The sequence below is a fragment of the Aythya ferina genome, assembly GCF_964211825.1.
Source record: "Aythya ferina genome assembly, chromosome: 3".
Lineage (NCBI taxonomy): Eukaryota > Metazoa > Chordata > Aves > Anseriformes > Anatidae > Aythya > Aythya ferina.
In genome coordinates, this window is record NC_140298.1 from 29,348,432 (window position 1) to 29,368,047 (window position 19,616).

General features: G+C 42.3%; 1 protein-coding gene across 6 annotated transcripts in view; it reads left to right on the top strand.

The window, feature by feature from the left end:
* The window catches only part of KIF26B (kinesin family member 26B), a 301,650-nt gene extending 283,389 nt beyond the window's left edge, over window positions 1-18,261 (top strand). For all 6 annotated transcript variants that reach the window (XM_084512195.1, XM_084512198.1, XM_084512197.1 and 3 more), the window contains 3 exons: window positions 9,525-9,727; window positions 11,040-11,190; window positions 12,153-18,261. In XM_084512195.1, coding sequence (XP_084368321.1) covers window positions 9,525-9,727; window positions 11,040-11,190; window positions 12,153-12,301 — 503 coding nt within the window. In that variant the 3' untranslated portion in view covers window positions 12,302-18,261. The remainder of the gene's footprint in view (window positions 1-9,524; window positions 9,728-11,039; window positions 11,191-12,152) is intronic.
* The last annotated feature ends 1,355 nt before the right edge of the window (window positions 18,262-19,616 follow it).

Consider the following 19,616-nt stretch of genomic DNA (forward strand, 5'->3'; position numbering starts at 1 on the left):
CTAGATCGGAATGTCAGGAGTGAAGGGTGTTAGGTGCAGGGCCAGCATCCCTGCAAGACACCTGCCCTGGTAGGCTCCGCATGGTGTGCCACACTGACATCCCTCAAAGTACTTTGCAAAGCTTCTCTTAACTCAGTCTGTTACCTGACACGGAGAGATCATGTGAATTAATGTTATTTTTGATACTTCAGTTTTGAGAATGATTCCCTGTATCTGCAAGTAATTCCTGTATTGTTTAGAATTAGCTGTATTTGTGTTTGTATGCAACTGCAACCAATATTTTAAAGCAATTAAGAAAAAAAAAAAAAAAGTCTTTCCTGCCTTCCATATCTTTAGCAGCAAACCAGCACCCAGAAATTATTAAGGTTTCACTTTCTTATAACCCAGCTCCTGTTTGCATTTGGTCCTGCAGCAGGGAAGTAATAATTCTGTTTTGATGTGTTTGATAATAGTATAATTTTTCACATGTCAGCAGATTTATGATGGCATAAAACCAGGATTATGACTTCAATGTAGGAGAACATGAAGGAGGATCTGAGATATAAGGGAGAATATAGTTGTTCACAAACATATTTTTACTGCATAATAAACAAAAAAATATGCAAAGATCTGCAGTCTTTCATCCTCTGTAGTATTTCCTATCTATAGGTCTGCTCTCACCTGAATGATCTCTCTTAAGGAAAACTTCTTAATGAAAAAGATAGCATACAAAGGTTCTGAGCTCTTAGAAGACGGATATTATTTTAATACATAGTGTCAAGAGCATTGGACCTTTCCTGATTTGCGGTCACAGATCCACTGTGCTGTAATGGATATGGCACTGTAGATATGCTCATTTCGGGTCAGGCAACCTTGTCCACTTTATTTATGATTATTATTAGCAGAAATGCTAGCTGTCAGACACGATCAACATGAATCAGCCCAAGGCCCCTTTAAGAGGAGCTATAAAGAGTCTTTAGGAGAATCACCAGCAGCGCTGTCAGATCTCACAATTACTTTTGAAGTCCTGACACATTGGAAAGACATCATTTTTTCCTTGAGATTAAGATCTCGTCTTTCAGTGCTCTTAAGTGCATTATTTGTATGTGTAGGTGCTTCTGCACTGGTTGTCATACATGAAGCATCAGACCTACATTGACAGCTTTGGAAAGATAAAGCTAGCTGATATCCTTCAGTTTTAGCCTTAGGTTAAATTTTAGTCTCTACATAGGTATGTACAGTTCACAAACTGCCCAGTACAGTTTGAACAAAATAAATAAATAGTTTGCCCATTATATTCTGATACCTATTTACATCATGAGCCATGTAAGCCTCCTCCCTGTAGTAACCTATCGGTTTAATGAACACTTCCATCTTTCCAGCAATTAGCACTGGTCCTATAATACCACATCAGCATACATTACCCCAAAGTGACTGCTTATCACAGAAGCAGCTATTTGGCCCTGGTATACAGCTGTACATTTCAAAGCTTCCCTTTAATCCACCTTGTGGTGCAAGTATTACTCCAGACCCCATTTTACAGGTGCAGGGAGTTTTACTGACTTACCCAATGCTTACAGCTAAGTGGGAGCCAGATCCAGGATTAAATTGTAGGCACCCTTGACTTCTGACCTTGACCCCCAGCTGACTTGGCCCACATCCTCCCCTGCCCTTAACTGAGCAGCAGAGAGGAGGGTTTTATCTGCTGTTTTATTTTTGTGGCAGCCCCTCCCTCCCTCTCCACCCACCCTCAAGCATCTGTGCAGCTGTGTTCGCTCCAATTTTCTTCACTCACTCCCTTAGCCTTTTCCCTGCAGGAAACAATTGGCATCTCAACCATTTTCCTGGCTCTCACTCCACCCTCCTCTCTCTCAGGGAGGCAATACCGTCTCAAGTGGGGCGCTGAAGTTTTAGGGCATCGTCATCACCAGCCCCAATTACATATTATTTTTTAATACCTTGGAAGTTTCAAGTGCAATGGCCCAGTGCTGGTCCACGGAAAGACAATGACAAGGGTGCTTTTATAGTACAGACTCCGTTGTGTCATGAGGAAATGCATTCAGGCTTACCTCCATTTTAACCAAGCCATATTTGTATCCTGGGAACACAACAGGGACAAGAGGGAGGCTGGCAGGGTGGCAGATTAGGACTTGCACCGTCTGTGTTGTGTTCTCAGGGGTGCTGCTGGTTCACTCTGTCACCTTGGGCAGCTCATGTAGTGTCCGTGTTCCCTGCTTAACAGCTCACAAAACTGGATAGTGGCCTTGTGGAAGAAGTAGCAGAGCAGGATCCTTAGATCAGAAGTGTTACGTAGCTGCTTGTTGCTCTTCTGCCTTGTTAGCATCTTTTCCCCAGTTCAGTTTGGGTGTACGTGGCCTTTACTCTAAAACAACTCTCAATGCAAAACAGGACTGGGTGATTTCAGTCGCACAGCTTTACTGCTTGTTTCCAAATGCGTGATCCCCTCAGCTCTGAGATAGCAGCAAAGTGAGAGCCCAGCCTCTAATGAGGTTTACCCAGCAAAGGCAAGCAGGCCCTGTTTGCATTCCCATGTGATGCACATGAATGCCTTGTGCCTGCCTTTTGCCTCTCTTCCTGCAGATGATTCAGGACTGCCAGGTCTGTGAGGAGACTTCCCCTGGGACAGCAAAATGAGAGGGGCTCTAAGACAATTTGTTACAAGACGGGGCTTCCCATGGAAATTGCAGAGATGTTCCTGAGGCTGTTTGCTTTCCTGTTCGTTTTGGGAATGGGCTTGGGTGCCTGAGGGAGCCCCCAGCCCACGTGACATACAGATAGGTCTAAGGGCTGTCATGCATCATTGCTTGCAGTGCTCTGCCAAGCTGGGATGCCTGTCTTTCAGCCTTCCTGAACATGGGCTATCACAGAACATTGGAAAACAAAAAACTAAGGGATACTACTGGTAGTAAAGCCAAGTCTCAACAAGACTGAGGAAAAGCCAAGGTTTCCAAATGCTGACTTCCTGATTTAAACCTATGCCTAGGTCTGCAGTTGTATTTCCCAGCATTTGCAAGACCCTGCTCCTACCAGTCTAGGATAGCATTTGCCTGTGTATGTATATGTGTGTGTGCCCACATTTTAATCATCTTTGCACGGGGAACCTGTCTGCCTATAGATAATTAAAGTTTCTTGCTGCAGCATTTTAATGCTTTTGCAGTAAAGTTTCATGACTTCTTACGGCTCTTTCTCAGTACTGTTTCACCACCTAAGTAGAGCAAATTGCTACGTGATTTTAAGTGCTTTCATAAAAAGAGAGACCATTAAGACATGACAATAATTATCTACATTTAGAGTAACTGTTTTGTTCTTACCTCCATACTCCAGATTTCACAGCTGGGATGGTTTTAAAAATGGAGATTTCAGGGTTCCTGGAAAGCCCTGAAAACTCCATATTCATACACATTGTACCTCTGAAAGCATTTAGCTCAGCCTACGAAAGCAGCAGAAAAAGCCAGAGGCTGAATCTGTGGGCTGTAAATTATGAAAGTCCATCTCCAACCAATATTACAAAGCAACACGTTTTGAAACGTGGCCAAAATGATAATGCTGAAACAAAACACCAACAAAAAGAGTCTGAGCTTTTCTTGTTGAATCCAAGTGAAAAGGAATTTAGTTCATGTTTAGACTGCCTAAGGCACTGTGGGGAGCTGAAAATTGCCCTTTGTATCACAAAGCCTAGGGCATCTCCAGCATTTCTACGTTAACTTGCTCACAACTGATGGTAGCTAATTGATATCCTGCATTATTCCTTTAGCATGACAAAGGATGTTTAGCATTATACAGCAAGACACTGTCTGTGTGCAGGTGACCCCTTTATGAGTGTGACTGCTGGCTGGACGGCCCTGGGGGGTGGAGCAGAAGGAGGGGCAGTGTGGGCTTCAGCTCCAATTTTAATTTTTTTTTTTTGTTCATTAAAACAACAGCATTGATTTTCCCAGGTCAAAGCCAGGCCATTTCATGCAGCAAATCTGTGTTGAAAGGGATCAGAGTAATCATTTTTTACACGCTTGACTACTGCATGCCAGCACTGAGCTTTCAGCCACATGAACATAGGAATGATTTAATAGAGGAAGTGGCAGCAGGCTATTGTGCGCAGTGAAGGCTCCATGTAACATGCATGACTGAGTCGTACACCATTAGGCCGGGTATAAATAAAACCTGCTCCTTGCACTGCCACAGAATTAGCTCACAGGAATGCCTCTACCACTGTCCCATCGGGAGCTAATGCTACGGCTGTAGAGCCCCTTCCTCCATCTCTGCCTTTGCTGGCCAAGCCACAAGTGCAGCTATTCAGTGCAGTACTGCCATAACAGTAACTGGCTCCTTAAATAACACCCCAATGCTGACAAATCCATTTTAAACCACAATCTGGACCAAAGGGAGATGAAGATTTAGAAGAGACTCCGGTTGGTTTTTGCTAGAGATCGTGGGTGCTGAAAACGCATCCCCTGTAATGTGTTGGAGCATCTTCCCTGGAGCGTCTCTCAGATTCCCTGTCAGCCTGCCACGCTGCAGGAGGGCTGCTTCCTCAGGGCTGGTGTCAGCAGTGCTCATTCACCAGCTCTAAACTGCCCTGAAAGGCTCCTTATAAAGTGAGACACTAACTCGGGAAGCATGGGTAAGAAATGAATGGGAGGGGTAGAAAAAAATTAGGTGTAGGCTGTACCTCAGCATATTCCTCATACTAGTATAGAAGCAACATGTCTTGTATAGGTATGGATGGAAAATAATAAACAAGGATTGCTGTATTCTTGTGTACAGCAAGCAGTTATTTCTAGCCTCAGGTGTCCTTTTACTTCTTACTGATTCACAATGCATTTAAGCCGACACAGAATATGGCCTGAATTATTTTGCAGTGAGATGGGCATGGAAGATTTTTCTTCTGAATGAGAAATCACATCAGTGTTTCCTGCTCCAGGTTTTCAGTTGTGGCATGGTCCTTCCTATGCCATCTGAGTATTTTTTGGTGTTTGGAGCACCGACCTCAAGTTGTGCACCCTAAATACTTCTGATGAATTCTCCTCACCATCAGAAGGCTTTTCCACGCGAAAGCATTGGCAACGTCTTGAGAAACCGGGAGGGGAGCTTAGCACTGCACATACTGCATGAAAATCCAAGGAAGAGTGATGGCTGGGCTCTGCACTGAGGAAAGGGCACTGTAAAATAAACTAGGAGGAGGGAGGTCAAAGGAATGGTGAGGAATTGGTTCAGTCACGGATAATTGCCCAGCAGGGCAGATCCTGTAGGAAATGGGGAAGAGAGGAGAAGTCAGCATTGCATCTTCAACTCGAACAAAGCAGGAGCCCCCTTGTCAGACAGTGAAGAGCAGCAGGGGAACAGGACAAGTAATCTTTACCAGTAAGCAGACAGTTTGATGCTACGTTGGAGGTTGATGCTATCACTACTGGACAGTATTTCTTAGAAGTGAAGCCACAGAAAGAATGGGGTGAGCTTAGGGGTACTGCTCTACTTAGCCAGGATTAGTTTTTTATTTTTATTTTTTGTAATCGCTTTCAGTTTGAATGGACTGCATAGTGAGAAAAAAGCAAAATGCTGAACAACAGGTTCTGCACACAAAGGCAGTTTTACCTCCCACAGCATTTAGTGCAGTAGGGAATAGCTTTGGCTCTACATCCTGCCTTTAAGCACACACTATAAACTTCTGGAATTATGATATATCAAATTACAGTTTCATCTTCTGCTTGAAACATCTTGAAATTTCTAGGACAGCAGTTGTTTAACATCCCATTCAGCCGCATCCTGCTTTGAAGAGATACACATCATGCTTCTTTTCGTGGAGATTTTGCAATTGTACTTTGTGCTTTTACCTTTTCCACAGAAAAGATGCTCAGGCTGGAATGTGTGCTTGGAAAGCAATAGAAAGGGAATGCTGCAAGCTATACAGTATTTAAGCAAAACCAGACCTCTAGGGTTTCTGCCCCAGTCAACACATGCTTTTATGAGCACATATCCATATGGAGTTGGGTAGTTTTGCAGAGGTCAGCGAGTCTTATCCTTGAAGTTACCCTTACATACCTACCTAGCTAGCTTGGTCTGTTTCTAATACCTTAAAGATGAAGGCTTCTCCGGACTTATATCTGCTGCAGTAGCTTCAGTGCCACCCTTGAGTCAGATCTGCTTTCACACTGCACACCTTCACTGCTGTGTTGCTCCTTTTAGCTTAATTTTATCCTGGTCCATCACTGGCAGGGCTGAACCTGCCGAACCTTAATCAATAGCTCCCCGTAGAGCAACTGATCTGTTGCTAAACCAGATCTTGTAATCTGTGGGTTTTCAGGGCTATTTCATAGTGTGGTTATTCATGCTCAAGCTAGGCTCAGGAGGGTTTGTTCTGAGTTGTGGGTTTGTTCTGAAGCTCTGACTTCAAGCTAAGTGAAAAATGTACCCTGCCTTCCTGCAGGTAAAGGGAGGGAGTGGTATGCTGCAGTTCCTACGGAGCATTTTATTTATTACCCAGCCAAAATATAGGGCTTCCTAACTCCATCACATGCTAGCAATAAATATGTGACTTCAGATAGGTATTTTCTGTGAAAATGGAAAACTGCGTGCATCTGAGCAGTTCAGTTGTTGCCTCTGTGTGTTGATACGGATGAGCGAGCTGTCAGCTGCTTTGTGACACACTCTGCTTAGGCTGTATCTCCTGCCTGATCCCAGTTAATGTGAAACCAGAAAAAGCAGAGACAAAATGGAGAGGTCAGTGCCAGGAGTCTCCTGTCAAAGACACCCTCGTTTTCTGTGCCTGGCCTAATAAGCAGCCTATTAATCAGTGCATATTTAGAATAAAATAGATTCAGTTTTGCCTCCCTACCAACGTGCAGGTCTTTCCTTTCTCCCAAAGCACTCTAAACCTCAGATAAATCATCCTGAGTCAGTATTCAAGGCTCAGACAAACAGACTTCCCTCCTTCTGCCTTGTCTCAGCCTCACACGCAGCCATACAGCTGCAGCGGGGCAGCAAGACCTGTGTGGTGTCCCCTGTGTCCCTCAGGGGATGTGGTGGCTTCTCCAGGCCCCCAGCAGGTGATGCTGTGCCCACCCTGTTGCATTGCCTGGGTGCACTGAGAGCCATCAGCCTTGCTATGTTGTGATAGCCCACAGGCTATCCAAACATGAGCTCTGACTAGGAAAACATGATGGGCGTATGTTAGTGTCTCTTGCCACTCCTCTGCCTCTTCACCAAAAGATTTAAGCTATTAGCCTCATGTTGGACCCCCCTTCTAGCCCCCAGGCTTCTGTTTCTCATTGAGCCAAAATAGATGCAAAAGGGAACTAAAAGCAAAATCATTTACCAGCATCCCTGTAATTCACACCATGGTGACATCTGTTTTATTTTGCTCCAAGTGAAAGCCTGATGGTGTTCTTGTGGCAAGGTGAGTCAGATTCATCCCCCTCTCTGGGTGAATTGCTGTCAGATGAAATTTGGAAGACTACTCCTGTGAGAAACCATGGCCAAACCCCTAAAAACTGTTTTTAGAAGTAGTTAGTGCCTAAAACCTTTTGGTCTCGAGTGACACTTGGGGTGCACTCAGAGCCCTTCACATCCAGCCAAGCAGAGGGCTTTTTTTCCAGGAGGGGCCGAGCCCTTTGCAGGATCTGCCTCTGCACATAACAAACAGTAATGGTCTGCCACCCTGTCCCACCTACCCTCATGTACACAGCTGCTGTCCCCGTTTGGTTGCCTCTCTCTAACATCACGGATGAGAGTCACCCTTAGCACTACAGTTTGTTGATCTGTTGTTGTCGCCATTGTTAGCTGTGCTGGCATTGACTTCCAGTGGCTGTTGCAAAAGGTCTAAAAAAAACGTGCTTGCTGGTATTTAAAGGCTTCATTTGTTCTGGCCTGGGCTCGTTTGCTGGGCTGCAGCTTGACTAGAAGTACAAGTGCGACGTGTGTCATGGGGTGGGCAGGGCAGGTCTGAGGCCATCGGGTGCAAAGGGCTGGTAGAGCTCCCTGTCTGTCTGGCTTGGCTCTGCTCTCCTTTTCTTGCATAGAGTTATCTGATGCATTGGAATAAAAACTCCGTAGACCAGGTTTTTGCAGGTGGACAGCAAGATAGACCAACCCTTCTCCATGTTAAAGCTAGCATTTACAGGTTAATTGCAGGTTGCTGTGTTCTGGTTTCTAGCAAAGACTGCTGCACTTGGAAATCAATGGGACAAAATGTGGTAGTTTGCAAAGTCAGCAAAGATTGCAGAAAAATAGACTCCCATGAATGAAACCAGCCAATACGTTGTTACTTATAAATCCAAAAAACAAGTAATCAATGGATTTTTATTTTATTTTTTTAGCTTTCATTGAAGCACAGAGTTGGCAGACATGTTGAAGCTATTTGCAAGCAAGTTTCAATGAATGTAGTGTTAGAGATTCCTGTAAATGATTGTATCTTGTTTTTAAAATAAAATCTGCATGATCATTCTGCATCCCTTCCCTGCTGGCATCAGTTTTGTTCCTGCAGCCAAGAGAGCCAGTTAATAGTTTCATTCAAACTTTCTGGCTCTGGCTTTTGTTTTTGGTTTCTCCCATCCCTTCTATTCCTGCTGTCTCCCAGGGGAGAACAGGCAGGAGTTGTCAGCCACAAAACTCTTATTTTTTCTGTAACCCAGCCATCGCTCTGATTGTACTAAACTGAGCAGGGAAATGTAACCAGTTGTTTTTCTTTTTTATGTTGTGTGTGTCTGTTCTTTCTCCCAACAAACCATATGCTCAACTTCCCTACTGCTGCCATCAGGCCAGTGACGTACTTCTTCTCCCCTGCTTTACCTGAGGCCCTGACTTGGCAACTCACATGGCAGATGCTTTCCATATGGCATAGGCTTTATCAGACATGGTAAATTTTCAGCTATTGCAGTGCTTTGATGCGCTGTGCTGGTATTATAAAGCAGACGGGCGTGCGTGAGCGCTGCTCCTGACTCATGCACAGTGACGAACCCTGCTGCCAGTCCGTTGTTCTTGCTGCTGTCTCACCCTTCACCAGTGCTGGAGTAAGAGTATAAGTGACAAACATTTTAGAAAAATGCTGTACTAAACAGAGACGAGACTAATGTAGCTCTGTGGCATCCACTAAGCTTGGACGTACTTCGTGCAGGTATTTTGTCCTCACTGGTGCTTTACTGCTGTAGCCGCTCTACAGGGCAGTTACAAAGGACTGGGGGGGCATACTGTCACTCAGCCCCAGCACAGTATGGAACTAGGGCATCAAAGAGCTTTTTTGTGCTATGATTAAACAAAAAACAAGACCACACCTCCCCTTGAGATGGTCCAAGGAGAGGCTGGCTAATTAATGCTTGTTCTTAGGCTGTAGGAGCCAGTGCCAGTGGAGCAAGAGGAAAGCAAAGCTAGCCCAGTTGCAGCCTGCAGCTCTGGTCCTTCACTGACATACCTGCATACACCAAGACCTGAGCAAAGGAAAGCAGGCACAAGCTCTGGAAGCTTTAGGGTGCATATGGCCTCTGCGGATCAAACCTGTGTGTGCTAACGCAGCACGGCAATTTCTGCATTTGCAGGCTCGCAGAGACGGAGGCTTATTCCAGCTCTATCCCTTGACACCTCTTCCCCTGCAAGGAAGCCTGCCAACAGCCCCGGGGTCCGCTGGGTGGATGGGCCCCTGCGAAGTGGACAGAGGGGGCTGGGGGAGCCCTTTGAGATCAAAGTCTATGAAATAGATGATGTGGAGAGACTCCAGCGGCGACGAGGAGGGGACAGCAAGGTGAGTGCAACCCCTGTAATCTGTCTGCCTCCTCTTGGAGGGAGGAATTCAGATCATGCAATCAGCAGTGTGTAATATTATATATGGTTAATTCAATTGGCAGAAAACCCCATATCTCATTTAAGAGCAATTGTAACTCAAGTTACATCTTCTTCAGTAGCAGCTAACAGACATTGGTCCCTTGTATTTTTGTCCCTTGGTAATAGTCTTGGTGGCTCCTGTGTTCCAGCACCTCCTCATGTCTGTCTGTCCACACAGCAGTGGTGCCTCAAGTGCTTTGATGAGATTGTTTCCAGAATAGCTTATTTCTTCCCACTAACAAAATTTCTGTTCCCAACCTCACCCATCAAAACTTAAAAGTAGGCCAGAGAATTGTACAGGTCAGTTCTTGAGAGGTATGACTGGGAAGAGGATCTGAAGTTGGTGGTTTTACAATAACCACGTATGTAGCCTTTTTTATTATTTTAAGGCATTTTTCCCTCATAGACTCCCATCATTTGGTTAGGCTATTAATGATGTTGCTGTCTGATACAGTTTTACATGGGGAAAAACATCACTTTTTGGGGTGGTGTTTCCACCCTCACACAGGTTTGGAGGAGGCTAGTTCTGGTTCTGGCACCGCTCCCACCCCAGTAAGGATAGCACGGCCCTCACCATGAGTTCCTTACTGTACATCTTGATGGGCGCCACTACGCAGAGGTCCAGTGAGGTCAGACAGGCTGCCTCTGGACAGCACTGCAGCCTGTGCTGTTACTGTGCCCCTTATCTTTACAGAAAATACATCTTCGTTATTAATGACTGTGAATTGCTAGAACTTTTCACAACAACATACTTGTTTTGCTTCAGAATGTTTTAAATTTGATATTGCTACCAGTTTCCTTATTTAATGATGTGACTACTGCATTTCTCGTGCACCAAGAATAGAGATATACTTAGTATTTTAATACACCAAGCTTTGCCTCCTTCTCCCAAGAGCATAGTTGTTTCTTAGCTAAACTTGTGGTGACAAAATCCAGAAATGTTGTGCTACAATTAATCTGATTTCAAGATGCTGTCTGTTATTAATTATTATGGTTTATTATTAACTATCATTGCAAAGTCTTCAAAGCTCGCTGATGGAAAGCATCAAAATCTAACAAAAGCAATAAAAATAAAACAGATGATAGATGATCTCGTGTGGTAATTCGTATGCTTGCAGAGTAAATGGCTCATTGTTAGTATTATTGATTGGAAGATCATTTAGCTGAATGGATCTGGGTGTTTCTTCATCTCTTCACCTATTCCTTCCCTGCTCATTTTTCCTGGTTGGCAGGAAGTCATATGTTTCAATGCCAAGCTGAAAATCCTGGAGCATCGCCAGCAGAGAATCGCTGAGGTCAAGGCCAAATACGAGTGGTTAATGAGAGAACTGGAGGTGACGAAACAGTACCTGATGCTGGATCCTAATAAATGGCTCAGTGAATGTAAGGACATTGTTTTATTGCCTGAACTCATAGGTGTCCTTTGGTTTATTTCACTGTGGGGAGGAAGGGGAGCAGAAAGGTTTGCAGAGAATGAGATGTGAGCTACTGTGTTTGTAAACTAGAATGAACTGACATATGACCTAAAGGCAAGATTTAGCTTGACTGTATTTCTAGAACTAGTCCCTATAATTCTTATTAAATGTCAACAGTAGAACTGAACAATCCTTTTTGCCTGAGAGCTGAATGTTAAAATGGTACAGCATTGTAGTGGTGAATGTTGCCATTGGTAGATAAACGTTCACACTTTTCAGTCCACATCTACTGAAAATGAGATTATTTTTTTTTTGGCATCATATCACTCAGACATATGAGCAATTTTGTAAATCTGCTCTTCTACCACAGAATAACACCATGAAGCAAACTTGTCCCTTGGCACTAGTGGGCTTACATGACGGATGAATTTGGCCCATTCTTCATTACAATATATGTGTAAAGTTTAGTGAGCTTAAAGGGCATTTACATTCAAATGCAGAAGGACCTCAGTACCTTGAGGGAAAAAGATATTCTAGTTCCTTGTGGGAGCAAAGGTTCACCTGAAGGCTACTTGTGTTTTGCCCTGACTGTTTTCCTCACAGTCAGCCATGCGGTTGCTGGAGGAATAGTCCTGGTGGCTTTGCTGAAGGAAAGATGGAGTATGGAGTATCCTCTGCAGGGGATGGCAGAGCATATTGCTCAAGAAATCATCCAATGCGATCATAACAATATTTTTCACTATCAGTAAGCTGACGAGCTATTTTAATAGCCATTATATAGAAAAGGCAAATTTTAATGGCAATAGGAAGCTAAAGATAATGCTGTATACAGTACCAATGGGTTTGAAAGCTTGAATTAGATTTGTCTCTCCCAGTAACGAGTATTGTTTTTTTTCTACTTTTTCTACCTGTGTGTTTTCTTTCCTACAGTTGATTTGGAGCAGGTATTTGAGCTGGATTCTCTGGAATACCTGGAGGCCCTGGAATGTGTGACTGAACGTTTGGAAAATCGTGTCAACTTCTGCAAGGCCCATCTCATGATGATCACCTGTTTTGACATCACCTCTAGACGCAGATAAAGAGCGAACCTCAACAGAATTTCAATGGGCATCTCTGCCATCCTCCTTTTCCCTTCCGAATAGCATCCCAAAGACAACAGAATGAGGATGAAGGTTGGAGTCAAGTCTCAACTGTGTGTATGAGAGATTTGCTTTACTATACGGAAGAGTAGTATAAAAAAAAAAACAGGACAAGCATGAAAAATGGAGATATAAGGATGTTGATTCTGTTAGCCTAAAAGAGCACTTTGAGGAACCTTTAAGGACATGTCTGTAAATAAGAACTGCTGGCAGAAGAGACTTCTTTCCCTGCGTTAGCTGAGGGAGGAGGGAAGGTGGTTGTAGGACTTCCACAGAGAGGTTCATTAAAAGAAAACCTATCCAGAAAGACTGTTTAAGTGCCTTGCAAATCTTTATTATCCAAACATTTATGTTCATACTTTCTTGTGTACAGATGGTGCTAGTCAAGAAAAGAAAAAGGAAAAAAAACAAACACACTTTTGAAATGTATTTACAGCTTGTTTTTCTCTTGGTGTTTTCTCCTATTTCAGACTTGCTGTTTCTAAGTAACTTGTGTTTGTAGAGATATTTCCTAATCAGTACAACATATGAATAAATGTTAACTGTCTTTTATTGTTACCAGAGTAAGGCCACTCAAAGAGAAATTCAGCTTTTCCAGATAACACAAATATTTCTAGCAGTAAGCAAGGTTTGCTTATGTGTTCTTTTATACTACCTTCCACCTTAGAGGACACAGTAATTTTCCCAACCTATAGATTCTGCAACATGTGAGAGAGAAGAGGTGACGTTAGGGTGAAGTTAATATCTTTTCCATTTGTTTCAATCCCCATAGCTTGTTTTCTTGTTCATGTATTTTAGCTTTGTACTAGCTAGAGCTATGGATGAGGAGGCCTAGCTCTCCTAGCTCCTAACCCTCTTTTCTGGGACTAATAACTCACTGGAAACTTACCATTTAGGGTGATTGTTCCTGTACTTATCAGTCCAAAATATCAGTTCAGTTTATTCTGTCTTCCTTTCTATAACTGATAAAATTTAGCTTTGCCTCTTTTTGATACACACAACTGCAAAACATGTTTTGGCAGCTTTGGGTCCCTGGCCTGGTCTGTCTGTAGTCACAGACATACCTGAGAAGTGCAGGCTCTGTTCAGCTCAGCTGGTTCAGAAATAAAGAGGAGTCCTCAGTGAGCGAATATAACACTTCAGGCATGTTATAGAAGTGCTATCTCTATTCCATTCCAACCCTCTTTCCATGGGCAAGGACATCTCCCACAAGACCATGTTGATTGTGGCATTTTCCTAATCAACACCTCCCTTATTGGAGCAATGACAAAATTCACATTGACATCAAAAGGATGAGGGTCTGGGCCTCAGTGCATATCCAAATGTTGTACTTGTTTGCATCTTTATCTATAAACGGTATGTGGGAAGGAACATCCTTTGTGTTACTTGAAGAAGTGTGTGAGATTTGCATTTTAATTATGAATGAGCATAAATAATTGTTTTATTGTATGGGTTTCTTCTTCTTTATATTAAAATAAGCCCATTCACAAAAATTCTTCTAGCATACACTTGCATGACCTTCCTGTTGCTTATGAGAAAATAAGAGCAGCATTTAACATACTCAGTATGCATCAATTCATGAATTTATTGTTCTTAAATGCAGCTCCTCCTTTGCCTGCATCAGCACATTAATGCCATCTTACAATATGCCAAGCACTAACTCCCAGTGGAAACACTCTGCAAAAATACTGATAGATTTATATAAGGGTTACCTGAAAAAAACCATGTACCTTGTATGTTTGCCCTTTTTATCAGGATGGACCAAAATTTATTTGTGAAGCCAAATGGATTATACCAAGGATGCATTTGACACACTGAAAATTAGGTAGTGAAAGAGCAAAATCACAGTCCTTACAAATATTTTATCTATGAGGACTTAATTATAATGACCATTAACACTCATAGAATGGCTCAGGTTGGAAGGGACCTTAAAGTTCCAACCCCCTCTGCCACATAGCTCCTATCACATATTAGTATTCATATACTAAAATCTATAGTAATCTTTTTTTTTTTTTTTCTTTCTGTCAGTGCATTTCAAAATTTGCCACTGTAATACTGTAATTTTGGGAATTGTGGTGGCTTAATGCATAAAAGGGAATGTAAATTTGCAGAGATTTGACATCTGTGGAACATTTTCTGTTAAAATAGCTTTTTACTTTAAAGTTTATATTATTATACTTCAAATATCTTCAAAACAGATAATTAAAAGCATTATGACCTTATTAAAATTGCTTTTAGTCTGTAGTAGCCAGCATTTTACAGAAGACTCATACACTTCTGCAAGTCATCCAGGAAATCCCATTATTTTAGCAATGTAATAACCAGTGTAATGCCGCTTTTATCCTGTATTTTTTAAAAGGCATCGTTACCCAAAAGACATACCAGCGATGTGAATGGAATCCTTAATTGTTTGCATATTCAGAAATCAATCTCATTTCCCTGGAACAGCTTCAGTAGGAAACAGCGGTGTTAACGCAATTAGGCCTGAAGGTTAAACCTTTGTTTGCATGTGCAGCAGAGGATCACGGTTCTTTACTGTCAGGTTCTGCAGTGAGTGCAGCGCACCAGCCGTTAGCTTCCATTAGAGGCAAGTTTCAGGCAAGGGCAGATGGGGTAGTTTGGGCCTAATTCTGAAAACTTTTCATCTTGACATGCTTGAATATTATTTCTACGAGGGACAGAACTTGTTCTATGACCCCAAATTCAGGTGCACCCTTAAACTTGGCAGTTTGGCTGTGATCTGAGTCCAGCCATCCCGTTGGTCCCTGTAAGCATCGGCAGCGGGCAGAAAGCCTGGGTCATGCACCAGCCAGCTCGGGCGCTCTGGGTCCCTTCGTTTTGTAGAGCATGTGGGAGAGCCCTAATTCCTGGAGCATTTGTCACAGCTGCATGTGGCTTCGCTCCCACCATTCATGCCTTGTATCAGCTTCAGAATGATTTCTTGTCAATTCATTCAGATCTGAGTAATCAGAGGTACTATTTTGCAGAAGGCAGGCAAGCAAACCGATACCCAAGCCGTCCTTTCTTAGCGCTATCCCGACTCTGTCCTCATCTCATGCGTTGGTATAACTGTGTGTAACTGTGTGGTGAGGCACAACAGCATCAAGAGTTACGAGTTATAGCCGAGTAAACCCAGTAGTGAAGAAAAGGAATAGTCACCTGCCACTTGTTTGGTATTTATTGTGCTGCCAGCTGTACGGTTGAAGAATGAGCTCTTCATTTATTTGATACTCTGACACAGCTCTGATTTTGCCTAAAGGCCACGCACAGGTTTATCACTGACCATCCGCAGGCTTCAATCCATGGTCTGGCAAGACTCCCAGTATCACACCATGCAGCATCTGAAACTTGCAGCTACATAAAATACTTGCTAGTAAAGAGCAACGTCATACTCCTCTGACACAAAGCAAGCTAAAAGTGAAAACTGCAGATAATGTATAGGTTTTTCTTTCTTTCCCTAAACATGGGAATTATAGAGGCAGAAAACCTGGAGTAATGCTGGGATTAATACACATCAAAATAGACTTGGTCCTTTAAAAAATACTTTTCTTTTTCATTTATCTCAATAATATGGTTTGTCTTAAAATTGCCACTATTATCTGCACTGTGGAATTCAAACTTTATGACAGCTGAAGGAAGTGTACTTTTTGACAAACATTGCCTTTTACAAATGTTTGTGATTTTGTTTTGCTTTTTTGAGCCAACAATCATCAAAACTGAAGGGTAGTATATACATACAGACAAATGCATACATATGTAGCCTGAGGGAGATACCCCCCCACATATATTATTTTGGAGAGGTTTCATAGCTATTCACAAATGGCAAAAGCCCCACTCCCTCCCTCTTCCGTGTAGTGCCCATAAAACCTTTCTCCTGTCACTCAACAAGATGAAGCTGACTTATGCCACACTACAGGAAAAAGGCTTGAAAGACTTCTGAAGGCTTCCTTTAAAGGTCCTTTATTCCCCCTGTTCTGCATCCTATAGGCCAAGTTGCTGCAGTTCCCATGTTGAGGCTGTTACTGAAATGTTCAAGTCTGTAAAAGTAATCCAGATGAACTACTCTGTATTTCAGGGTGTCACGAATTGAAGGCAAGATAGCTCGCGATCATTGCTGTTAAACACAACAATTTGAACTTACGCATGATGCGTACACCCTAGTCACGTCAATTGAAAGCCTGGACGATTAACTCCATGGGAGATAAAGCTTCCTGTCAAGTCCTCATAGATTTATAAATTGTAACCTGAAGTTTTTGTGTTGCAGATGACTATCCAAAGCAAATACTCTAATAAATGGGGGGTTTATTGAACCTCTGGTGCCTGTTCATATGGGCAGGATGGTCACACAGCATCAGGGATGCAGAGATAGAGCAGTTGTACCACTGCATGCTGATGGGAGTAAATGATGGGAGTAAATAGCACAGAGAGGTGGTATTTCTCACATCCACAGGTGGGTGACATGTCTTGCTTAATCCCGCTGTCATCATGGTCCTTGTTTTGCTACCCCATAGGCTTCTGCATTGCTGACACCCAGCAGTTTTTGGAGACACAAGGCTGGATGTTGCTAGCTATTGCAAGACTTGAAATAGGTTTCCAAATAGCTATGGCAAACAAAACTGTGAATGATCTGTCAATCCAAAGTTAATTATCTCTATCTCTTGCATTTATTGTGCGCTCATCACAGGTTATCTGAGCTTCCATACCTGCTCTTGGAAATAATAAACCATTTTACTATTGGCTTTATCTTTTCTTCTTTCTTCTTCTCAAGCAAACTTTTTTTTTTTTTTTTTTTTTTTTTTTAAAAAAAAAAAGGAAAGAAAATTAGTTTCCCTTGAAAATGTAGCACCCTTATCTTGACCCCTTTGAAGTCAATATGGATTTTGCCACCAGCTTCACTGGCAGCAGACTGAGGCTCACTTACACAACATTTTGAACACAAAGGGCATGATTATTCATCAAAGAATGGAGGTGCTGGCAGTGAAATAGTAACAGTCATCAATAATATTTCAAACTATCTTCAAAACTCTCTCAGACACGAAAAACTATACAACCCAAACCTTCTTACTTTGAGTGGTCCTACTTATATATTGAGCAAACTTTATAATAATGGTTAAAAATGGTGCTTGAGGCAGTTTCAGCTATATTACATATTCTCTATATACTATAGATATGGATTGTATTCACCCTTTCTATTGTATGTGTATGTGTGTGCATATTTACATCTAGCACACATACATATATGTTTTATGTATGCATAGATACTAACTTTTCTGTTTGACTTCTTTCTCTCCCATAGCTGAAACTGCTGGTTACTAACATCCACATCATATTCTATGTATGAAGGATATAATTTATTTGTAAACTCAGGATGTTCTTGTTTTATAGAGTTGCTTGTATTTTATAATTTATTTACACATCATGGTTGGAAATGCTTATCTAAGTGCTATGCATTGAAGTGTATGTTTGCTAAATCCATTTCACTCTGTCCGTGGCTATGTTCTTTCTCGTTATAACAATGGTATAAGATAGGGCTAAGGAGGAGACAAAATGATGGATACATGTCTTGTGCTGGTCCCACCAATGGGTGATTCCAGAAGAGGATGTATTAGTAGTAGATATATATATATTTTATCAACTAAATTTTATGGGAAAAAAAAAAAAAAGAAAGTAGAAAGAACAGCATGAGAACAAGTTCAAAATGTGGAAAGTCACAGCCATTTCCAAGTTGGTCAACAAATGCATTGAACCTTTTGCCATTAAAATTGTAAAGTTTATTGTTTGCTGGCTTAAAAAATATCCCTTTTGTGGTATCTGAGGTGTGAAACATTGTCAAAAATATGATGTCTGGAAAAAAAATCAAACTATAGTGGCATTAAATGTTTACTTTTATCTTACCGATATATCTGCCTCCACCTCCTGACTATTTCACTTTGGATGAGAACATTTGTCAGATGGCAGAGAAGATGCTTGTGACCAAACACAAGAAGAGATGTGCTGTTCATGAGAGTGAGCAAGATCAAACCTGAAACTAAAACACCCAAAGGGGTTCTACCATGCAAGCATTGCTGAGAAGCAAATTCACCAGAAAACCATAAGGAATCACAGGGTTTGACAGCAATGGCAGAAACACTGCAACCAAGCACGGCACCATTATCCTCTCCCCTGCTACTGTCCAGAAACAGAAAGCAAGCACAGTCACCAGGCCCAAACTGGTTGTGTTGGTACATAAGCTGGTTATGGATATATGCCTCTTCATATTAGCAGTGGTTGCTCAGTTGGCATTTGTAAGCAAGGGAACAAAATTGAGACCAAACAAATGAGAACAATGTGTTTATTTATCATCTCTCACTACTGCATCAGATTTCCCTTGCCCACTGTGCAGGTATTTTATGCAACGTGAAAGTAATAAAAAGAGTTTACATCCTTTCCTCCAGACACATTACATATAGCTCAGGTTCAGCTGCCCCCTGAGCTTCTGCTAAGGTGTCTGCAATTTCTGCTTGGCTTTTGCTCACGTTTATGGTGTTCCCTATTGATAATCAAGAGTGCCTCGCTTGCAGGGACAGACGTGAATTAGCTCTCCAGGCAAATCTCAAATGCCCATTAACCATTGGGTAAGTCCCAGTAAGGACACTGTGCTCTTTCCATTGGAAGAAAACAAAAAATCCTATTTCTTGTGGAGAAGACAAAAAAGGAAGCAATTTAAGATCTCCTTTAAGACACATGGTATGCTGGCAGATGATTCTGTCACATGGCCTGCTTTAGGAGGGACATGTTAGCACACTACAAGCCTAAATATTTGGTTGATACTTTGGTGTGCATTTAAATAGTCCTTCCTTCTATGTTCCTGTGTCAGCCCAGTGTCAGAGCCACCAGTCACAGTGGCAGGGGATGCCATCACCTACAGTGACCATTGCTTCTGTACAAAATAACTCCCAAGGTGGCTGCAGAAGTGATGTCTGGCACACAGTGAGATGGTGTGTGGCAGAGAGAGGCCTGAGGTTCTCCTTTGCCAGCAGCAGACCCTCTGACTCCAGTACAACTTCAGCTGTTGCCCCTGGGCCAATGAATTTACATGCTGGTGCCTCTCCACAGTAGCTGCAAATGAAGATAAACGGCTATTTCTTTCATCTGTGGGCTGTTCAGAATAGCTCTGATTTGCTCTAAAGAGCTAAAAGGCTTATTGCCTATTTTTGAGGTAATTTATCTTCATTGCTGTTATCATGCAGCCACATCAGTATTAAAAAGCCTGAAG